The sequence below is a fragment of the Rhinopithecus roxellana genome, chromosome 5, assembly GCF_007565055.1.
Source record: "Rhinopithecus roxellana isolate Shanxi Qingling chromosome 5, ASM756505v1, whole genome shotgun sequence".
Taxonomy (NCBI): Eukaryota; Metazoa; Chordata; class Mammalia; order Primates; family Cercopithecidae; genus Rhinopithecus; species Rhinopithecus roxellana.
Window position 1 is genome coordinate 133,935,500 of NC_044553.1, and position 23,316 is coordinate 133,958,815.

Below are 23,316 nucleotides of genomic sequence, written 5' to 3' on the forward strand. Positions count from 1 at the left end.
CATATCTATTATCTATATCTAGTATAACTATTCTTATTTTGTGTATTTTATTATACTGGAACAGCTTGTGCCCTCAATCTCTTGCCTCGGCACCTGGGTGGCTTGCTGCTCATATAGTAGTAATTGTTTTATGAATTTGAGAGCTCCAGTGTTAGGTGCATATATATTTAGGATTGTGGTATTTTCCTGTTGGACTAGTCCTTTTATCATTATATAATGTCCCTCTTTGTCTTTTTATTGCTTTGGATCTTTAAAGTTTGTTTTGTCTGATATAAGAATATAAAAATAGCTACTTCTGCTCACTTTTGGTGTCCGTTTGCGTGGAATATCTTTTTTCACTCCCTTAAGTTTATGTGAGTTTATGTGTTAGGTTTCTTGAACTTATATGTTAGTTGAGTTTCTCAAAGACAGCAAATTTTGTATCTTTTAAGGGGAACATTTAGGCCATTTACATTCAACATTATTATTGAGATGTGAGGCACTATTCTGTTCATCATGCTAGTTGTTGCCTGAATACCTGATGATTTTTGCATTGTGTTATTGTTTTATAGGCCCTGTAGGATTTATGCTTTATGGAGGTTCTATTTTGGTGTATTTTGAGGTTTTGTTTCAAGATATAGAACTTTCCTTTTTTTTTTTTTTTGAGACGGAGTCTTGCTCTGTCACCCAGGCTGGAGTGCAGTGGCCGGATCTCAGCTCACTGCAAGCTCCGCCTCCCGGGTTCCCGCCATTCTTCTGCCTCAGCCTCCCGAGTAGCTGGGACTACAGGCGCCCGCCACCTCGCCCGGCTAGATTTTTGTGTTTTTTTAGTAGAGACGGGGTTTCACCGTGTTAGCCAGGATGGTCTCGATCTCCTGACGTCGTGATCCGCCCGTCTCAGCCTCCCAAAGTGCTGGGATTACAGGCTTGATAGAGATATAGAACTTTCTTTAGCAGTTTGTGTAGTGCTGCCTTGGTAGTAGCTAATTATCTCAGCATTTGTTTGTTTGTCTGTAAAAGATTTTATCTTTCCTTCATTTATGAAGCTTAGTTTCACTGGATATAAGATTCTTGGCTGATAATTGTTTTGTTTAAGGAGGCTAAACATAGGACCCCACTACCTTCTAGCTTTTAGGGTTTCTGCTGAGAAATCTGGTGTTAATCTAACAGGTTTTCCTTTATAGGTTACCTGATGCTTTTGCCTCATAGCTCTTAAGAGTCTTTCCTTTGTCTTGACTTTAGATAACCTGAAGACTGTGTCTAAGTGATGATCTTTTTGTGATGAATTTCCCAGGTGTTCTTTGAGCTTCTCCTATTTGGATGTCTAGATATTTGGCAAGGCCAGGGAAGTTCTCCTCAATTATTCCCCCAAATAAGTTTTCCAAACTTGGATTTCTCTTCTTCCTTGGGAACACCAGTTATTCTTAGGTTTGGTCGTTTAACATAATCCCAAACATCTTGGAGGCTTTGTTCATTTTTGGGGATTCCTTTTTCTTTGTCTTTGTTAGATTGGGTTAATCAAAAGCCTTGTCTTCGAGCTCTGAAGTTCTTTCTCCTACTTTTTTGATTCTATTATTGAAACTTTCCAGTGTATTTTGCATCTCTTTAAGTGTGTCTTTTATTTCCAGAAGTTATGATTGTTTTTTATCGATGGTCTCTATTTCCCTGGAGATTTTTTGTCCATATCCTGTATTATTATTGTTATTATTGTTTAGTTTCTTTAAATTGGTTTCCACCTTTCCCTGGTGCCTCCTTAAGTAGCTAAATAATCGACATTTTGAGTTCTTTTTCTGGCAATTTAGAAATTTCTTCTTCGGATCCATTGCTAGTGAGCTAGTATGATCTTTTGGGAGTATTAAAGAACCTTGTCTTGTCATATTACCAGAATTGTTTTTCCAGTTCCTTCTCATCTAGGTAGTCTGTATCAGAGGATCTGGGTTCAAGGGCTGCTGTTCAGATTCTTCTGTCCCACTGTTTGGTTCCTTGATATGGTATTCTCCTTCTTCCCCTAGGGATGGGGCTTCCTGAGAGCCAAACTGCAGTGATTATTATTGCCCTTCTGGGTCTAGCGCCCCAACAGAGCTGCTGGGCTCTGGGTTGGTACTGGCAAGTTTCTGTGAAGAGTCCTGTGATGTGATCCATCTTCAGGTCTCTCAGCCATGGATACCAGCACCTAATCTGGTGGAGGTAGCAGGGGAGTGAACTCTGTGGACTCTGTGAGGATCCTTCGTTGTAGTTTTGTTTGGTGAGCTGGTTTTCCTGAATGCTGGTTGTGCTAGTGGTTTTTTGGCCTCCAGCCAGAAGGTGGCGCTTTCAAGAAAGCATCAGCTGATAGAAGCTTGCCCTGAGGTCGCCTGGGTAAGTATTCAAGTTTCTCAGGTGCTGGGCGGGGCCGTAGAGCTCCCAAGATATTGTGTCTTTTGTCTTTAGCTACCAGGACGGGTAGAGAAAGACCATCAGGTTGGGGCAGAGTTAGGCGTGCCTGAACTCAGACTCTCCTTGTACAGGGCTTGCTGTGGCTGCTGTGGGGGATGGGGGTATGGTTCTCAGGCCCATGGAGTTACTTTCCCAGAGGGATTATGGCTGCCCCTGCTGCGTCATACAGGTCACCAGGGAAGTAGGGGAAAGCCAGCAGTGGCAGACATCACCCATTTCCCATGCAGCCAACAAGGCCAATCTCTTGGGGTGCATAAGATATTTTGTTATAGGCATATAGTGTGTGTTGATCGTATCAGGGTAAAGGTATCCATCACCTCAAGCATTTATCCTTTCTTTGTATTACGGACAATCCAGTTATACTCTTAGTTACTTTAAAATGTACAATAAATTATTGTTGACTGTAGTCACCCTGTTGTGCTATCAAATACTAGATCTTATTCATGCTAACTATATTTTTGTACCCATTAACCATCCCCACTTCCCCCCACCCTCTGTACTTTGTTGTTGCAAAGCTCAATTATAGGTTCAACCCTTTCCCTTCAGAGGAAGTGATTCCTTAATTTGGAATTTGGAAAATTCTGTCATTGATTATTCTTTTTCTGATAAATAACTAATAGCATGTTATAATGGTTTAGTATAGATTCTAGTATATTTGTTTACCAACAGTTTCCCTTTTTCTCTAGTTATGTTTAAAAAGAAATTTACTTTAGTTTCTTACTCACTGAGTCAAGTGATACAATGTCTGTAGCTTTCTAGAAAGAGGTGGATTTCCAGTCAGAAAGTGGTGAGAGTTCTGCTCTTCTCTCTGGAGTTAGGGCCTGAAAACTTAAACTTAGCTGTTACCAGAAACAAGTTTGTGTCCAGTAATCACTTTAAATGTTTTTTATTTCCTCTTACCTGTTTTCAGATTCTCGATTCCTGTTTTCTGTTTGTGCTTTCTTTTCTTTGTTTTCTCTTTTCTAATAGGTTTAATTAGTATTTTCTCCCCTTTTAAAAATAAGATTTATTCTGGATATGTTTATTCATTCTGTTTTATTGTTTTCTAATTCATTGTTTTCTTGCCTTATCTTTACTAATTCCTTCTTTCTGCTTTCCTTAGCTTTGTTCTACTATTTTGGTATTTATCCCCACCTTGAGTTAGATGCTTAATTTATTTTCATTCATTCTTGGTATTTTTTTTCACTATATAAAAGCTATGAATTTTTCTCTGAGCATTGCTTTCATTATATTACGTAAATTCTGATGTATCTTTAATTGGCTTTCTGGGCAAGGAGTTAAGAGATATTCTACTAACTAAGCAAAGTTGAATTTAAATTACTTGTCCCATTTTGGAAGATGAATATAGACAATTGAAGTTGTTGGGTATTTCTGAAAAATCATTATATTTGGCCTATAATTTCAACTGCTTAGCCTATTAAAACTTTTAGTGGCATTTCCTGCAAAACTTTTTATTTCATTGTGTTTGTGCGTGCATGTGTATATGTATGTATTTAAAAAACATTTTGCTAGGCTCTTAAGAGTCTTCCAGGCTTTGGTACTAAGCCATGGGAATGATATAACACATAGTCCTCAGTATGAAATAACTCATTCACTTGTAATGGTAGCAGCTACATAAACAGATGATAATAATATCATGGAATATGCATGACAGAGATAGTCTGAGGGAACAACAACCACTAAAAGAGGCCCCAAACCCAGCTTGTGGGTGGGAGTGGGGAGAAAGCTGAACTAGCCTTCTTGGAAGAGATTATATCTAAACTGAATCTTAAAGGTAGGCAGGTAGATGGCAGAAGGGGAGAAACAGTTTACAGAATAAAAACTTGCTTGTGCGTATGTAGGAAAACCAGAGATAGGCTAAGGATGTCACAGGATGGAGAGTCAGCAGAGACTAGCTAGGAATGAAGTTGGGCGAGAAGGCAAGGGCTGGTTCATGGAGAGCTTTCATGCCCTGTGAAGGAACTTGTCCTTTGTTTCATAGATGATGGAGATCCTCTGAGACATAATTGCTTTGCCTTTTAGCTGGACCACTCAGGTAGCTTGAAGAGGATGGATTTGGAGGATGAGGCAGTGTCACTCCTTTTTCCTCCATGCTCACTGGTGAAGATAATGAGGAACATTGAACTAGCCAACGGTAAAGAAGCAAAGTATTGTGACAAGCCAAAAATTTGATGATAAAATGTAGAGGGACTCAGAATTTACATTAGAGGTTAGACTCTTAAGAAATCTGTATGGCAAAAACAGAAGCTCATATCCTGTATAGTTACTACTATTCCTGCTGTGATTTAACTTTGTTTATAGCCTAAAACACATAAAAATATCAAACTCTCCCTGCCACATGAGCAGCGGCCACTTCTAAAAATCTTGCAAGCACGGGTATACTTGAAATATAAAGAGATAAATGTTCTCAGCTACAACCATTCAACAAATAACTTACAAATCTGAGCAGAGAGCAGGTCAAATTTAATTCTTTCCCTTGGCCCAAGAGAAGCTGGTTATCTTTTGGAGATGAGATCTTTTGGAAATCTATGTGTATGTCCCTGAAGGCAGGGTTTTCTAGAAACATCTTGCACCTGGGCTGGGGGCAGGAGAAGTGCTGTGGTGGCCAACAGGGTGCTGAGCTTCCCTGTGAAGTCTCACTATCTCTGCCTGACTCCATGCTGGGAGTGTAGTGCTCTGAAGAGATGTAGCCCTTTGTGGTTATTGCCATTAGTGAACAGAAGAATGTGGTGAATTAGCCCAGGTTTGTGGTGAGAAGTGGGAGGCAGGGAATCAGAGGGAGCGCTGGCCCTCTCCATGCAGGCAAGTGTGAGATTGCAGGACCCAGCTATCATTAGGAGCAACTCCAGCTCTTCCAGCCTGGGAGTTTAATCAAAGGGATAACAGCAGACCACCCAGGTGGGGGCTCCAGTGTGAACGAATGTGCTGTGTCAGTCTCTGCTCCCCAGCCAGCCAGTGCCCGGGATGTGGCCAGGCCTCCTGGAAATGTGCTGACAGATACAGATAGGGGAGGAGATACTTTTTGCTCTTCACATTTTTCATTTGGATGGAGAGTGGGGAAAAAAAAATCCGTTCCATTTCTTTCATTTTTCTTGCTTCTTACCCTGAGACTTCCTTGCCTGGTCCTAGAGAAAGAGAGAGGCAGAGGTACGTAACGCTTGGTTCACAGCAGTTAAACTCTTTCAGTCTCTCTTTACAAAGGAAATCGTTATCATTTCTTCTGCTTCAGCAGCTACCACTGTAAGGGTCCACAATGGACCCTGAGTGAATCTCAATTTCAGAAATTCCAAATGAAGAGAAACCTAGCTAAATCTTTGAAATGGTTACAAATGTTCTCTGGGATTGAGGCAGATGGCACCCAGTTTATCACAAGCTTCACCAATTGGCACTGGAAACTCTTTCTGCCTCCTTAGTTAATCTAGACACATTTGAACTTATGTACATTTGTGCTCGGATTTTGTGGTCGTATGCTAACTCTAGTTCCTTTAGTTTCCTATTCTTTCTTAGTAGAAAAAGTTGTTGTTCTTTTTACCATATACAATATTCTTTCCCATTTCTAGAAGCAGAAAAAGGTAAATAGAAAAAGGCATAAATTTTTGAGTCAGCAAGACCTTGGACAAGTTGTTTAACCTCCCTGTGCCTTGATTTCCTCATCTGTAAAATGGGGTAGTTTTGGTATCAAGACCAGTTCTTCTCTTGGCTACTTGTGCCTCTCTGTTCCAGGACCCGGCTCTAGTTGATCTGATCTAATTTACTAGCTTTTCTAGGTCTCAAGTCTTGAAGCTCTCATTTTCTTTAGTTCCTGGCCTACTGCATGATCTCTTGTTTTAAAATAGCCTTTGTTTTACTCTGCCACCCCTTCAAACTCATCTTCCTTGTACTGCCAAACTTCTTTTAAAATAACACCCCCTTGTTGGCTCTAGTCTCCCTCCTGCCCCTCCACCCCCGCACACTTGCTCTTGCAGTCTGACTTCATCTCTTACATTTGTCCATCTCTCTCTCAAAGGCCACTCATGACCTCAGAATTGCCAACTTCAGTCACTGTTTTTACTCTTCTTCCTTTAGCATGTGGCTATTATTAACTGCTTCTTAGGTGAAAATTTCCCTTAGCTTTTCTAACCCTTCAGTAATTCCTCTGAGAGATCATTCCTTCCTTCTGCTCTCCCTGAAAACTAGATTCCATTTTCAACATGTTTTTCAGAGCCACTGGCATATAGACCTTAGGTGTATAAAGTTGATCATAGCAGAGTGGCTCTGGTTGAAGAAGGTGGAGTGGCCCCTGGGCATCTGCTTCTCCCTGGTCTTTTCGGATCCTCCAGCATATCTCTGAATTCTAGACTGCAATCCTCAGAACTTTTTTTTCCATAGTTTCCCCTGGAGTAAAGTTCCTTTTCCTATGATTTCATCCTAGAACTTCTCTGTAGATTTCTCCCAAATATATATCTTTAGTTTGAGCCTCCTTGCTGAGAGTCACGTCCAGATTTCCACCTGTGAGACATTTCCACCTAACTATATTGCACAACATTCAAAATACTTGATGTATTTTGAGCATATTTTGAAAATGCTCAGAAAAGTCTTAAACATATTTAAAACTTATTTGCCTCTTTTTGTTCTGCTCTATATTAGTGACATTGCAATTCTTGGAATTCTAGAATCCCAGGGAATTTAGGAATGGAGCCATTGGTTTATCAGTGCCTCTCTTCACTTCCTCATTCTATGTCCAGGCAGTTGTCAAGATTCTACAGTGTCTCTGATACCTATCCTGTTTTTCACTTTTCCATTTACTGTCCTGCTTAAGACCTTTATTATCTCTCGGATGGACAGCTGCAATTACCTTTTCACTGGTTTCTTGGCCAGGCTCTTCCTGTTCACCCTAGTCTTTGCTTTGCTCTGAAAGATTCTTTTTTTGTTTTTTTTTTTTGAGATGGAGTCTCACTCTGTTGCCCAGGCTGGAGTGCTGTGGCGCACAATCTCAGCTCACTACAATCTCTGCCTCCCAGGTTCAAGTGATTCTTCTACCTCAGCCTCCCAAGTAGCTGGGATTACAGATGCCTGCCACCATGCTGGGCTCATTTTTGTATTTTTAGTAGAGATGGGGTTTCACCATCTTGGCCAGAGTGGTTTCAAACTCCTGACCTCAAGTGATCCATCCACTTCGGCCTTTCAAAGTGCTGGGAATTCAGGTGTGAGCCACCGTGCCCAGCCATAATGGATTCTTTCATAAATCACAAGTCTCATCATGGTACTCTTCTGCTTAAGAATCTCAAGGGCCTTTCAGTTGTCTATAATGGGAAACCCAGGCTATTAAGTGTGATTCAAAGCCTTTATTTAGAATCTGGCTCCAGGCTACTTTTCCAGCCTGTCTCCCTCCTATCACACATGTTTTAGTGCAGCTCAACTAGAATTTCTGTTAGTCTCCATGCCTTATGCTATCTCCTCATGGAAAATGTTCCCCAGTCGTCATGTCTAATCTGGGCATCTGTCCAGGCTCAGTGTAGATGCCACTTCACTCATATGCACACTGTTTCACTCATCACACTAGATGTGTCAAGATAGCTGTCTCTTTTAACAGACAGTGAACTCCTTGAGGGCAGTGTCCTTTGCTGCCTCAACACCTGACTCATTGATAGTACTCCAAAAATGTGCTGATTCGACTGGACTACAAGGTAATTCATTGAGAATTGGATCATGTCCATTTTTTCACCAGTTTTTCCCCAGCTTACTAGATATTAGTAGTATGCACTCAATACGTATTTTTTAAATAAATATGTAAATGAAGAACCCTCTGCTGCCTCAGCCAGAAGTCATCTTTCTATTCTCTGTGCTCCTTAAGCCCTTCATTACTTTTTATAACAGATCTATTGTAATTATTTTGCATCTTTTCTTTCGTGTTTTGCACTGAACTACATGATGCAGTTCTTTCTAACGCATCACCTAGCGCAAGGCCTTGCACGTGGCAGTCATCACATGCTTGCTAAATTGAAAATTCCTTTTTCACATTTTGTGGGTTTTTATATTTTCTTTAAAAACAATTGATGGCTGGATGCAGTGGCTCACTCCTATAATCCCAGCACTTTGGGAGACCAAGGTGGGTGGATCTCTTGAGCTCGGGAGTTCTAGGCCAGCCTGGGGAGCATGGCTAAACCCAACTCCACAAAAAAAAAAAAAGACAAAAATTAGACAGGTGTGGTGGCGCGCGCCTGTAGTCCCAGCCACTCTGAAGGCTGAAGTGGGAGGATTGATTGAGCCCAAGAGGTCAAAGCTGCAGTGCACCATAACTACACCACTGCACTCCAGCTTCGGCAACAAAGTAAGGCCCTGCGTCAAATTTTTTTCATTGATACAACCATACCTGCCCTTCATAATTAAGCAGTTGACATTAATCAGATGCTTACTTTGTACTAGGCACTGTGCCTAGGACTTTATATGCATTATCTCTTTAACCCTAATGAGGTGTAGGTACTTACTTTTTACCAATTAAGATGAAGAAATAGAAGCTGGTAGGGTAAGTGACTGCTAATGTCACACCAATGGCAGGCTACTGTGCTAAGACTCAAACTCAGCTCTATCTGACTCTATATTCTTTACCTCAGTGTTTTTCTGCTTCTTTCGGTGTGAATAAGGACTCAAACCTCTCATTAGGTGAGAGTGACTGAACTTCACCCTGTGAGCATGTTGTTCCATGATGTTGCTACAGAGTTGTAGCCAAGCCTATATTTGTTCCTGCTCAGAGAAACGAGGAGTTAAACTTTCTGTTTTCTTGATTTGAAATGCTTCTCCAGTTCTTGAAGCAGCTTGCAAAACATGTGGCTCTGTTGAGAATTATCAGTTATTTGTTGGGCAAACTCCTCATCAGATTATTTTATGGTATAGTCAACTGATTTTTCAAGCAGGCAAAACTCAGCCTTGTTAATCACTAGAGATGCAATAAGAATAGATCTACTTATGATGGCAGCAGCAACTCCCCTGTCAACACACAAAATCTACATGTATAAATTGGAAACAGTACGAAGAGATTTGGCCATTTTGTCAGGTTTCCCAGGAATGTCTCTGGCAAATCTTGATCTGGAACTCTGTCTGGATTTTGGAACACTAAATGTCTATATGTATACATATATTATGGAAATGATGGCACTCAACAGAAAGAGAAGATACGCCAAGAGAATTTAGTGCTGAGGTATTGGAACTGCAGAGATTTCCTGCTTTTCCTGACACTCTTTAAACTATGATCAACATTTAACCCTTCTTTCCTGGTGATTGGAGTGTGAATTTCTTGAGGTTTATTTTATCAGCATCCAGGAGTTGAAGAAGGAATTGAATTGTTGCTGGTGATTTAATAAATGCTTGTGAAGTGCTTTTGGGGACTGTTCAAAATATAACTGTTTAAGAATAGTTCTTTTCATTTTTCTGATTGAATATATTCTCTAATATTTCTCCATTGGTGAAAATCTTGTAATTGGTGCAGATCTGGCACTTTTGGTTTTCCTCTTCTTTTACCTTGAGTGAAACAGATCTTGGTCCACTGATATTTCCTATTCCAGGATTACCTTTTACTCTAGCAAAACAGATGAAAACAAGTCAGGAGCGACTAGCCACAGCATTTTCCTGTTCCAGATCATTCAGAGCCCCATGGCTGCAGGAATCAAAGCTATGGCATGTTCAGTTGATCCAGTCATGTTCTTTTTTTCTTATTTTTTAAAATTTTTATATAGAGATGAGGTCTCACTATGTTGCCCAGGCTGGTCTCGAACTCATGGGCTCAAGTGATCCTCCTGCCTTGGCCTCCCATAGTGCTGGATTATAGGTGTGTGCCACCATGCCAAGCTGATCCAGTCAGATTTTGATATATTATTTTCAAATGACAGTGAGGTAGTTTTGAGGATAATATGAATGCACATTTAGACAAATTTATCCTTTTATCAGTAGAAGTGATTCTTAACCTTTTTGGATTCGGAAATCCTTTGGAGAATTGAATTAAAGCTTTGTTCCTCCTCCTGAAAAAAATGTACATTCAAACTTACAAATTTGCATTAATTTCTAAGGGTTCAAACACCCTCACCCTCAATCAGGCTCTTGTCTTGATGCCCCATGAACTTATGGTCTCTAAGTTAATATCTCCTGAAAATGTTTAGGTAGTATATAACCATTAATATCAACAATTTGGCCCAAACTCCAAATCCGTGAGTATCTTTGTTTTATACATTCTCTATGTATTTCAGTGATAGCCCCACATTAGGCTATAATATCCATGAAGGCAAGGATTTGGGGGTTATTCATATATCACGGTGTTACATATTTTGGGGGGTACATGTGATATTTAGATACATGTATACAATGTGTAATGATCAAGTCAGGATAATTGGGATATCCATTGCTTCAAAGATTTATCTTTTCTTTGTGTTGGGGACATTAACAAGTCTTCCCTTGTGACTATTTTGAGATATACAATAAATTGTTAACTGCAATTTTCCCACTGTACTTTCAAATACTAGAACTTATTCATTTTATCTAACTGTATTTTTGTACTCATGAATCAATATCTCTTTTTCCTCCCCTTCCTTTTTCCTCTATTCTCTATCTCCATGAAATCCACTCTCTTAGTTCCCACATATGAGTGAGAACATGCAATTTTTGTGTTTCTGTTCCTCACTTATTACATTTAACACAATGACCTCCAGTTCCATCCATGTTCTGCAGATGACAGAATTTCATTCTTTTTATGGCCGAGTTTTATTCCTCTATGTATATATATGTCACTTTTTAAAAATCCATTTATCTGTTGATGGACGCTTAGGCTGATACCCAGCAGTGGGATTGCTAGATCATATGGTTGTTGTATTTTTAGCTTTTTGAGGAACCTCTATACTGTTTTCCATAATGACTGTGCTATTTGACTGTTTTTTGTCATTGTTTTATCCTCAATGCTCAAAAGAATGCCAAGCCCAGAGTAGGTGCCTGATAAATATTAGTTTGAATTAGTAAAATAATCTTAGGAAACACCATTCCTAGACCTCCTCAGACAAGAATTATCTAAAATTTTTCTGGACCTGCTATAATGAGGAAATTGAACTATGGCAAGATTATAAACTGCATGGGGAATGCTATGCTACCAGTTACTCCCATGTTAAACTCTTATTAACTAAATTATCTTCTCTCTCTCTCTCTCTTTGTTTTTCTTTTTGAGACAGGATCTTGCTCTGTCACCCAGGCTAGAGTGCCACCCAGGCTGGATTACAGTGGTGTGATTATGGCTCCCTGCAGCCTTGAATTCCCAGGCACAAGTGATCCTCCTGCCTCAGCCTCCCAAGTAGCTAGGACTACAGGCATGCACCACCATGCCTAATTTTTTAAATTATATTTTGTAGAGATGGGGTCTCTTATATTGCCCAGATTGGTCTTGAATTTTTGGCCTCAAGTGATCCTCCCACCTCAGCCCCTCAAAGCACTGGGATTACACACACGAGCCACTGCACCTGACCCTAAATCTTTAGTGCTTAATTTTCTTCTCCATTTCGATAAATAAGATGCATGAAATTTGCAGACATCCTTAGTGAACCTAAGATTAGTTTGATGCCATTGCAAATGGTTTCTTAGGCCTTTGCAGTTTCAGTGCCGTGAGGAAATAAATATGCACATTGTGTGCACAAGGCACAAAATCTGTATGTCAAAGCTGTTATTTTATCCATTTAAGATCAAGCAAAAATCATCTCTAAAATTATTCAGGGCACAGCAAGAGTAACACATCTCTCACTCTAGTCACTGATCATTTTATTTCCCTGAATTCTAAAGCAGTCCCTCCCTTCCTTGTGGCCCAGGCAAAAACAGGTAATTTGGAACTCCTAATTTCCTTGATAGCCTTGCAGAGACATTCACCAGTTTTCTACTCAACTGGTGAAACTAGCTGCTAACTGGAGGCGGTGGGGGGCAGGGAGGTGAGAGGGAGAAATGGAGGGGGTGGGGAGAGAGAGAGAGAGAGAGTGCGCGTGTGTGTGTGTGTGTGTGTGTGTGTGTGTGTGTGTGTGTGTGTGAGTAGAAGGGTCTTCAACCAAGGTTCTCATATAGCATGGCTCTGTCAGAACCTGTGAGCAAGCTTACTGTTGTCTATTAGATCAAGGACAGAATCATTAGTCTGACATTCATGGGCCTCCCCAAGCTGTTTATCTGTCTGTCCCTATCTTCTATGACTCGAAGCTTTTGCTGAATTAGACTACTTTCTCTCAGATGTTCTCCCTGCTTGTATGTCTCTGCATTTTTACTTAGGATTTTTCTTTCCTCCTACCTATTATTTTAGGCCCAGCTCAGATGCCATTTTTTAATTTCTTTAGCTCTTCTTTTATGGCACTTACTACATTCTGGAGGTCTTAAATACTGCTTTTTGTCTAACAATCTTGTCTGACCTAGTAATTATAAATTCCAACACGGCTTGAGGGCAGGGAAGGGCCACGTTTTTATCTGCACATGCGTTAGCACTTTCCTCAAGGCTTTGCCTGTGATAGGCAATACAGCACTTACATCTTTGAGGTTTGGACTTCTTTTAAGCATTCGAGACTGATGCATTTTGAGAGCATGCAGCATTGATATAGCTAGGCTTGTCTTCAAACCCTCTTCATATACCGAAAGGTTATGTGTCTGGGTGGTTGGTGGGTATATTCTAAGAATCAACAGGGAAGCTCCATCATATTTTAATTATAGTGCTGGCAGCAGCACGACTTTTAACAAACAACAGTAACAAGCAGTAACACTTGGGCGGGCCAGCCACCGGAAATTGGCCTCTTTCTCGGGGTTTCTCCTACCCCCTTTTCAATCCATCACCTGTATTTATTCCTGCTATAATTTAAACACCTGTCTAGATGGTATGCCTGCAATGTGTCCCTACCCCACACATTCAGATATTTGCTCACCTGCCTTATTCGGAAGGTTGGCTCTAAAATAAACAGTGATTTGGTACTAAAGGAAAAACGCACTGAGGTCACCGTGGCAATGGACATGAGGCAGGGAATGGGAGTGGAACATCTGGATAAGCTGCTCCAGGAGAGTGGGAGCAGAGGAAGAGGAAAAGCAGGAGGGGAAGGAGGAGGTGGAGGAGGAGAGCAAGGGGGGAAACATCTGCCAAGCAGGCCCCAAAGCTTAGGTGGAGGTAGGATCTTGTGACCAGATTTCCCACAGGCAGTTATTCACTTAGCAGCAGCCAGCTAGAGAGAGGCAGGGCAGAGACATATGGAACAAGTTGATTGTTTTTAGGCTTAAATTTCTTGTTTTTCGTTTTTTTGTTTTTTTGTTTTTACCACTATTTCTCAGGGCAGCATAGCAAGTAATCTTGGAATTTTCTGAAGTTTGTCCTAAGCTGTTTTGTCCACTTTTGCATTCTTGGCATATTTAATGATTACTCATTTTAATGTCTGCGCATCTGAACAACATTGAGAAATAGTAAAACCTTAAAGTTGCTAATGAAACTATTTTCCCTTCTTATACCCCTTTATTGTTTTGTAACTTCTCTTCACCCCATCAAAGGCATTTCTGCTGTTTTTTGGAAAATCCCCTGCCCCTGAGCTTTGTGGAGGAGAGGAAACGTTGAATGGTTCCTTTTGCCCGTTCTCTCCTTTCCTTGTCTACCATTCCTGGTAACAAGTGCTTCTCAAACTTTACAATGCAAGTAAGTTTCTCGTGGATCTTGAAAATGCAAATTTTGGTTCAGTGCAGCTGGGGCTGGGGCTGGGGCTGGGGCTGGGGCTGGGGCTGGGGCTGGGCCAAGATTCTGCATTTGTAATATGCTCCCGGTAATGCAGGTGCTCTTGGTCCAGAGACCGAATTCTAAATCGCAAGGCTCAATGATACCAGGCAGTGAGGTAATGAGGTAACACAGTGATTTAAACTACAATACTGGGACTGGGCGTGGTGGCTCACGCCTGTAATCCCAGCACTTTGGGAGGCCAAGGCGGGCAGATCACGAGGTCAGGAGATCGAGACCATCCTGGCTAACACAGTGAAACCCCATCTCTACTGAAAATACAAAAGATTAGTTGGGTGTGGTAGCGGACGCCTGTAGTCCCAGCTACTCAGGAGGCTGAGGCAGGAGAATGGCGTGAGCCCGGGAGGTGGAGCTTGCAGTGAGCCGAGATTGCGCCACTGCACTGCAGCCTGGGTGACAGAGTGAGACTCCATCTCGACAAAAAAAAAGAAAAAAAACACAAGATTGGGAGAATTTCATCAGGCCGACCAGGAATTGAATCCAGGGGCTGACACATAACAATTATTTGGTCTTGAACAAGTTATTTTATCTCTCAACCTCAGTTTCCCCATCTATCTGTCTTGAAGACTAAATAAGTTAATATATATAAAATATGCTTAGCGCATTTCCTAGAACAAGCTGTGTGTGTATGTGTGTGTGTGTGTGTGTGTGTGTGTGTTTGAGACAGGGTCTTGCTCTGTTATCCACATTGGAGTGCAGTGGTGTGTTCTCAGCTCACTGCAGCCTCCACCTCCTGTGCTCAAGTAATCCTTCCCACCTCAGCCTCCCTAGTAGCTGGGACTAGAAGTGTGCACCACCACACTCAGCTAATTTTTATATTTTTAGTGGAGACAGGGTTTCACCATGTTGCCCAGACTGGTCTCCAACTCCTGGGCTCCAACAATCCACATGCTTTGGCCTCCCAAAGTGCTGGGATTACAAGTGTGAGCCACCGTGCCTGGCCCAAACTGTTTATTGAATTTAGCCATCATTAGTATTAATATAGTTTTGTTGTTGTTATTACTGTTGCTGTAGTGGATCTAAAACGTAGCATATTAAAACTGGTTACAGTAGAACATTTTAAAGGTCCAAATTCAGACTTATAAGCTTCTTACATGTATATACTTGTGTTTTTCATATACAGATGCTGATTACCATTACCAACAGGGCCAGCAGGGCATGTTCTTTGAGTCATGGTTTCGATTAAAAAAAAAAAAAAAAAACGCTATAGGTTTTAAACTATCTCCTGTCTGTTTTCCAGACCTGTTTGTGACCAATAACGTGAATTCGTAGGTTGGCAAGCCTAGATTTAATAGCATAGACACTAGTTATTATCCCAGAGTAGCCAACTGGCCCAATGACTATGACCTCCACTTTAATATCCTAATATAGGTTGAGTGTCCCTAATTTAAAAATCCAAAATGCTCCAAAATTTGAAATTTTTTGAGCCACCTACATGATATTTCAAGTTTTCAGATTTGGGATGCTCAATTGGTATAATGCAAATATTCTAAAATACAAAAAAATCTGAAATGCAAAACACTCTTGGTCCTAAGTCTTTCTGTGAAGGGACAGTTAACCTGTAATACTAACAAAAATGGTGAGCCAGTGATTGATTTGTGAGTGGTACTGCCTCTTCATGTACTGCAAGCCTGTTCTTTTAAAAAATTATTTAGCAGTGAAATGTTGATCATCGTTGTGTATCAGGCACCTGTAAGTGCTCTTTATCACTTTCTCTTCATCTGATCAAAGCTGGTTTTGTTATGTTATTTGGAGGAATGTAGATGGATAGAGAAGTGGATGTAGCCTGATGACATTTATGATCTCCATCTTTCTGTCCTGTTAGGGAGGAAACCTCCAGGTATGAACCCTAATTGGCTTGTAGAGTTTATTAAGGTCTCATCCAATACTGGGAGATTTTCCCTGCCCTTAGGTCTTCTCTAGGCAGGACAAGGTAGTTCTAGAGCCAGAATTGATGCTTAGATTCATTTTTGTTCAGTGACTCCTTCTGCCCATTCTGGAAAAAAGTGGAAGCTGTAAAGAAAGACCAGAGGTTTTCTTTCTTAATTTAATCTAGAGATAATTTGCTTGGTGCAAACTAGTAAGGTGTAAATCTTTGTACATAACATTTAGCCAGATCTGATTGAGAGTCTAGAGCTGTGCTGTGCAATAAGGTAACCACTAGCTACATCTGCCTTTTAAATTTTAAATTATGTAAAGTTTAAAATCCAGTTCCTCAGTCATACCAGGCATATTTCACATGCATAGTAGTCACATGTGGCTCGGGGTTACTGTATTGAACAGTGCACATTGCAGAGCATTTCCGTTATCACAGATCATTCTAGAAGATAGAAAATGATTTATTTCGCTTGTTTTTCTGATTGGTCAGTGATGGCTACTTGGAGAAATGTGTAAAGAAGATTCTGAGACCATATCCAAGTCAGCCCCAAGTTGCTTGATTATGGTTAGCAATATGTGTCCTAGGAAGAGAGAGCTGGGTGAGGGATGGGGGTGTTAGCTGTGGCACATGTGCTGAGTGTGTTCTAGACAAAAAGCCCACAAGGCTAAGAATAGAATATTTAATCTAGAGGGGCAGGTTATTATTATTTGGTAGGAACAGGTTTTCTGTTTTCTTTTAGCAGGAATCCTTTAGAGAGAAAGGTGAGAAGCTTTTAAAGTTTTCTCATTCCTTGTACAGTCTCTCATTTAAGTAGCAGTCACTTTTGCTGTTTCTCAAATTAACAATGATACTTTGCTTTTGCATAAAACGAAATCACAGTGGCTGCCACTTCTTGGTTTATCCGTCACATCAGGAATGGTTTTTGTGTGAATAAACATAACCCTCCAATAATCCAAAAGTAATTTCATGATCAAGTCACTTTTTACCTGCCAAGAAACAAAACTGGCCGAGGATGTTTTTTCTTTGTTTTACTTCTTTAATATCTTCTGATGAAAGATAACAAGTGGGAAGTAAAATCAAAGGGAAAGAAGGAAAAGCTGGTACAGTTTTGTCAATCTCTGTATAATCACTGTTTTAAGAATTTGAGGTCTGTAACTGATGATATTTTAAAAATCTCTAGTAAGTAAGGGTAACTAGGATTGTTTTCCTACTAGTTTCCAAACTAGAAAATAGATTTTTAAAACTAGAGTACCAGTTCTGCAACTTTTATGTGACTTTGAGCAAATTACTTATCATAACCTCTCTGAGCCTTCGTTTCTCCACTTGTGAAATGGTGTGGAACAGTATCTACCTCTGTGAATAATGAGTAAGGACTAAGTGAAATATAAAACCCAGAGTGCCTGACACCACTACTGTAAGGACTCAAATGTTAAACCATATTATTTGGGAAAAGTAGACCACATGCACTGGAAGGTGAACACTCTCTGTTCTATATTGGCCCTGAGACTTAGTGACTGTTGACTAGTTGTTTACCCTCTTTTGACTTTGGCTTCCCCTTTTGTAAAATGGGTAACAGTAGAACCTATTACAAAGGGATTGCTCGGGGTTAAATGAGATAATGCACATCAAGATCATGCAAGCATCCAGCACTGGGAGGCCAAGGCAGGTAGACCACTTGAGATCAGGGGTTACCAGCCTGGCCAACAAGGTGAAACCCTGTCTCTACTAAAAATACAAAAATTAGCCAGCCGTGGTGGCAGATCCCTGTAATTCCAGCTACTCGGGAGGCTGAGGCAGGAGAATCACTCGAACCCAGGAGGTAGACGTTGCAGTGAGCCAGGATTACGCCACTGCACTCCAACCTGGGTGTGCATAAATAACTAAAAATAAAAATAAATAACTAAAAATAAAAATAAAAAATAATGCAAGGGCATTGTGCACAATGAGTGTTCCATAAATGTTAACTGTTAAGATGCATATGATGATGTTTAAATTAGGGGCAGTCTTGCCAAAGGATAGGTTTAGTAAATCTTTTATCTCCTCTCCTTTGCATTCACTAAACTCCAAACAATACCATTTATACTAAACATGGTAAAGTGTGCACATTGTTTATTGATATTCCCCTATAAATTATTAAGCCTCCTTTGTTAAGTTTTTGGCACAACTAAAGCAGTAATTGGAGAAGCTATTATCATAAAGACCTTTCTCACCGTAGTTTTTCTACAAGTTTCAAGATCATGTCTAATATAAAAGATCTGATGATCAAATCAGGGCAGGAAAGCAGAGGAGTCAGTGTGGGGCAGGAGTGAGTTCAGGAGTACAGGGAGTCTGATTCATTGTCTGAAGGCCTGACCTACATTGCCCTTAGGATATGGGAGGAAGTACAAAGCATTTCAGAGAAACTAGTGGCCGGAAAAGTTACTACCATAATTTGCTACTATATCTTCCCTGTCCTTTTTTTTTTTTTTTTTTTTGAAACGATAGTCTCACTCTGTCGCCAGGCTGGAGTGCAGTGGTGTGATCTTGGCTCTCAGTGCAGCCTCCACCTCCTGGGTTCAAGCGATTCTCCTGCCTCAGCCTCCCGGGTAGCTGGGACTACAGGCGCACGCCCAGCTAATCTATTTTTAGGAGAGATGGCGTTTTGCCATGTTGGCCAAGATGGTCTCGATCTCTTGACCTTGTGATCCACCCACCTCGTTCTCCCACAGTGCTGGGATTATAGATGTGAGCCACCGAACCCGGCCTCTTCTTTGCCTTTTAGTCAGCATATGCCCTTCTTCTCCCCCTTGTAGAAGCAGTAAGGGACAGAAATGGTAAGCCATGTATGGCCAGTGAGGCTTTCTTCCAAAGACTGGTCCACACTGGAGGGTGCAGCCTCCACAGACACTGGGATTTGCTCCTGACCTATGGAAAACAACTTTCTTTCCAAGAAAAGTATTTTTAGTCCTTTGGTGTGAAGACACAGTCCTGAACTGTTTTCACTTATTGAATTCTATAACTAGGAAAGAAACACTATACTCTTGCTAAAAATGACCTTTTTTCTTTCAGAATTTTAAGGAAAAAAAAATCATAATTCATTTGTAGTTTCAAAATTATTAGGTACTTAGAACATTTTATAGCAAAACATTTTCCTTGGAATTTACATTTCCAGTCTGATGACTTTCACCACTGTTCTCTAGTGTCTCATGATCAAAATCCTGCATTCAGATTTGTGTCTTCTCTCTTCAACAGTCCCGGTGCATCTTACTTTGAAATGCTTCTCAGAACCATTCTTTCCTTTCCCTTTCCCTTTCCCTTTCCCTTACCCGTTCCCTTACCCTTTCCCTTTCCCTTTCCTTTCCTTGAGACGGAGTCTCGCTCTGTCGCCCAGGCTGGAGTGCAGTGGCACAATCTCGGCTCACTGTAAGCTCCTTCTCCTGGGTTCATGCCATTGTTCTGTCTCAGCCTCCTGAGTAGCACCACCACACCTGGCTAATTTTTTTGTATTTTTAGTAGATTCGGGGTTTCAGTGTGTTAGCCAGGATGGTCTTGATCTGATCTCGTGATCCACCCACCTGCCTTGGCCTCCCAAAGTGCTGGGATTACAGGTGTGAGCCACCTTGCCCGGCCCCATTCTTTCTTTTTCTGATTCCACTACTACTGCCCAGGTTTTAAATACATCTATATTTGCCATAACTACTTTAAAATAATATTTTACGGCCGGGCGCAGTGGCTCAAGCCTATAATCCCAGCACTTTGGGAGGCCGAGACGGGCGGATCACGAGGTCAGGAGATCAAGACCATCCTAGCTAACACGGTGAAACCCCGTCTCTACTAAAAAATACAAAAAACGTCCGGGCGCGGTGGCTCAAGTCTGTAATCCCAGCACTTTGGGAGGCCGAGACGGGCGGATCACGAGGTCAGGAGATCGAGACCATCCTGGCTAACACAGTGAAACCCTGTCTCTACTAAAAAATACAAAAAACTAGCCGGACAAGGTGGCGGGCACCTGTAGTCCCAGCTACTCGGGAGGCTGAGGCAGGAGAATGGCGTGAACCCGGGAGGCGGAGTTTGCAGTGAGCTGAGATCCGGCCACTGCACTCCAGCCCGGGCAACAGAGCGAGACTCCACCTCAAAAACAAAACAAAACAAAACAAAACAAAAACTAGCCAGGCGAGGTGGCGGGCGCCTATAAGTCCCAGCTACTCGGAGGCTGAGGCAGGAGAATGGCATAAACCCGGGAGGCGGAGCTTGCAGTGAGCCGAGAACCGGCCACTGCACTCCAGCCCGGGCAACAGAGCAAGACTCCGTCTCAAAAAAAAAAAAAAAAAAATTTTATTATAAAAGGTAATACATGCCCAGTTTAGAAAATCTGGAGAATAAAGATAAGGAAGAAAATCAGTCATAATTCAGAAATAAATGCTACTTATAGTCTGGATTTTTATTTCTAGTCTTCAGCAGTGTCTGTTCACTTGTGTTTGTGTGTGTATGTGTTTAAAGAAATTTGGATCTACTCTATACAGTTTCATATTGTGATTTTTACTACCATGATTTTTTTTTACTTGAGATATTAGCATGTTCCTATATCAGTATTATTATTATTATTATTTTTTGAGATGGAGTTTCGCTCTGTCGCCCAGGGTCGAGTGCAGTGGTGTGATCTCTTCTCACTGCAACCTCTGCCTCCCAGGTTCAAGCAATTCTCTTGCCTCAGCCTCATGAGTAGCTGGGACTACAGGTGCCCGCCACTACACCTGGCTAATTATTATTATTATTTTTTTTTTTTTTTTTAGTGGAGACGTGGTTTCACCATGTTAGCCAGGCTGCTCTCGATCTTCTGACTTCGTGATCCACCCGCCTTGGCCTCCCAAAGTGTTGGACTTACAGGCGTGAGCCACGGCACCCGGCCTGTTTTTCAAAAAACGTTAATGCATACGTAATAATGTCTTACTTAGGGCAAAATTTATTTAACAATATTGTTAGCCATTTATATCTCCTTTTTCAGTATTGAAAACAATGCCTGATTTTCGGTATTCACAGTATAGTGTAGTGAGTAAGAACATGGGCTTTGACAGTTGAAAAACTATGGTTCGAATTCTCGTTCTGCCATTTATTTCTAGGCCTCAATGCAATCATAGGCTTCAGTTTCCTTCTTGTAAAATGAGTATTATTATGGTACTTACCAACAGACTTGTGGCGATTTAAATGAGATGTGTGTGACTTACTCATTTACACATAGCTTGGCGCATAATGAGTTCTAATAAATATTGACTGCTATTATGATAGTCACCTGTCATTAATCATCTGCAATTGTTTTGTTGTTTAGTTCCCAGAAGCTAGATTGTAGTATCCAAGTGTACACATATTGTAATATATTTTAATAAGATGTTGCCAATTGATTTCTAGGAAGATTCTACCAATTTGTAGTCACACAAGTAGTATAAGTACCTATTTTCACCGTTTGCCATTATTGGATACTATCTTTTTAAATATTGTATACCAAAGTGATATGCAAAAATGGTGTCTTGTAACTTGCATTTCTTTGTAGTTTGCATCTTTCCTATAATTTACATTTACCAGTAGAAATGATGACTAGTTTTACATGTTTAATTGGCTAATTGTATTCCTCCTTTGTACATTATGTATTGAAGTCCATGACTGTTTTTCTCTTAACCATCTTTTTTCTTTCTAAATCAGTGGATTCTTTGTGCATTATAATAATTAATGTTATTTATAACTGAAATTTACTGAGCATTTAGAACATACAGATAAAGAAACAAGGGCAGAAAATACTAGTTTACCTAGTTTCTTTGAACATTGTCTACTCAGTAGATTCTTGCTGTTTTGGTTGTTCATCTTTGTTTTTCATAGCACCCAGCACAGTCCAGTGCCCTGCACTTAGTAGGAGCAACGTAAATGCTTGTTAACTTACATTGACACTGACCACCCTCACTTCTGCTCTTTGTGCACAGGAGCCATTCCTTCCTGGGTGCCTTTGTCACAGCCACAGCTTCAGCTCAGAGGGGTCAGCATCTGTTGGCCTTGACTTGATTTTGCCTATATGTTGTTAATGATTCTTTTTAAAAACTCTGTAAAGTCAGGTCATTTCCCTCGCTTTATTTCTAGGTGACAAACTTGAATTTGGCCACTGGCATCATAAACAGAAGCAGTGCTTCAACTCCCCCCACCCTCCGACCCATCATCAGCCCTAGTGGCCCTACGTGGTTGGTGCAGTCGGACCCTCAAGCTCCTGAGAATCACTCCAGCCCTCCCGGAAGCAGGTATGTGAAGGGCCCTGCAATGAGCATTTGGGTAACACAGGGATGGCCTTTGTCCCAAGCAAGCCATTCCCACCTTGAGTTCTGTGTGGAGTTAGCACTAAGGCATATGCCCTTTCTTCACCTGCCTTGATCCTCTGGCACCTAAGAGAGCTTCATTTTATTTGTAAGACAGTTTTCAGGCATATCAAATGAAAAGGACGTTTCTGAGATAGCTAAGACAATCACCTTGGGATAAAAGAGCAAGAATTTATACTAGTGTAATCCTTGCTTATAGTCAACATTTTAATGTGCCAACTTTTGGCACTTTGTCCTTGTCTCTTAATTTTTTTTATATACCGTGTGTTTTTTATAGTTTTTTTATACTACATTGTGTTTCAGTAACTTTACACTCTGTTCTTTTGAAGGACATATTTGTTTTTTACTTTTTTATCTCGTGTCATATAATTGAACTCAAACAACCTCCCTCAACAATGCTCATTTGGGAAGTGGGAAGGAAATTTCCTTCATGTAGTTGAGAGATGTGGCTATAGATAAAATCCAAGTAGCTTCTGGCCATAATGTAAGCAACTTCCAAATTAAAAAAGAAACCACTGTATTGAATTCTGGTCTTGCTGTGTGTTTTAATTACCCCTGTATAAAAAAAAAAAAAAACCAAAAACAAAAACGTAAGAAATGGATTTCCAGCACATCTTGCTTTAATGCCTATTAAGTATGGATTAAATTGCATCAGTTCCTGAGTTGAATGAGCTAGAGAGAAATGTGACTGTTACAATGAAGTATTTTGACCAGCTGAGATATTGTTCCCTCCATTCAAAGAAGTTCTACCACAGGTACCCAACCAAGCCCCTACGCCCCGTGCCAGTACTTCCAGCCTCTGCCTTTTAGTATGCTGCTTTGCCCTGAGATCCGGAGAGGGTACTAAAGACTTGGGCATGGAGGAAATACCTAGTTGTTGGTGGAGTATCTGTTGGTGTTAGAATTATTAAGGAACTAATTTGGGAAGCAGAAGCTCT

At 40.8% G+C, this 23,316-nt stretch overlaps 1 protein-coding gene across 18 annotated transcripts in view; it reads left to right on the forward strand.

The window, feature by feature from the left end:
• TTLL5 (tubulin tyrosine ligase like 5) overlaps positions 1-23,316 on the forward strand; it is a 296,207-nt gene that overhangs the window by 134,879 nt on the left and 138,012 nt on the right. For all 18 annotated transcript variants that reach the window (XM_030929811.1, XM_030929823.1, XM_030929826.1 and 15 more), the window contains one exon: positions 22,149-22,303. In XM_030929811.1, coding sequence (XP_030785671.1) covers positions 22,149-22,303 — 155 coding nt within the window. The remainder of the gene's footprint in view (positions 1-22,148; positions 22,304-23,316) is intronic.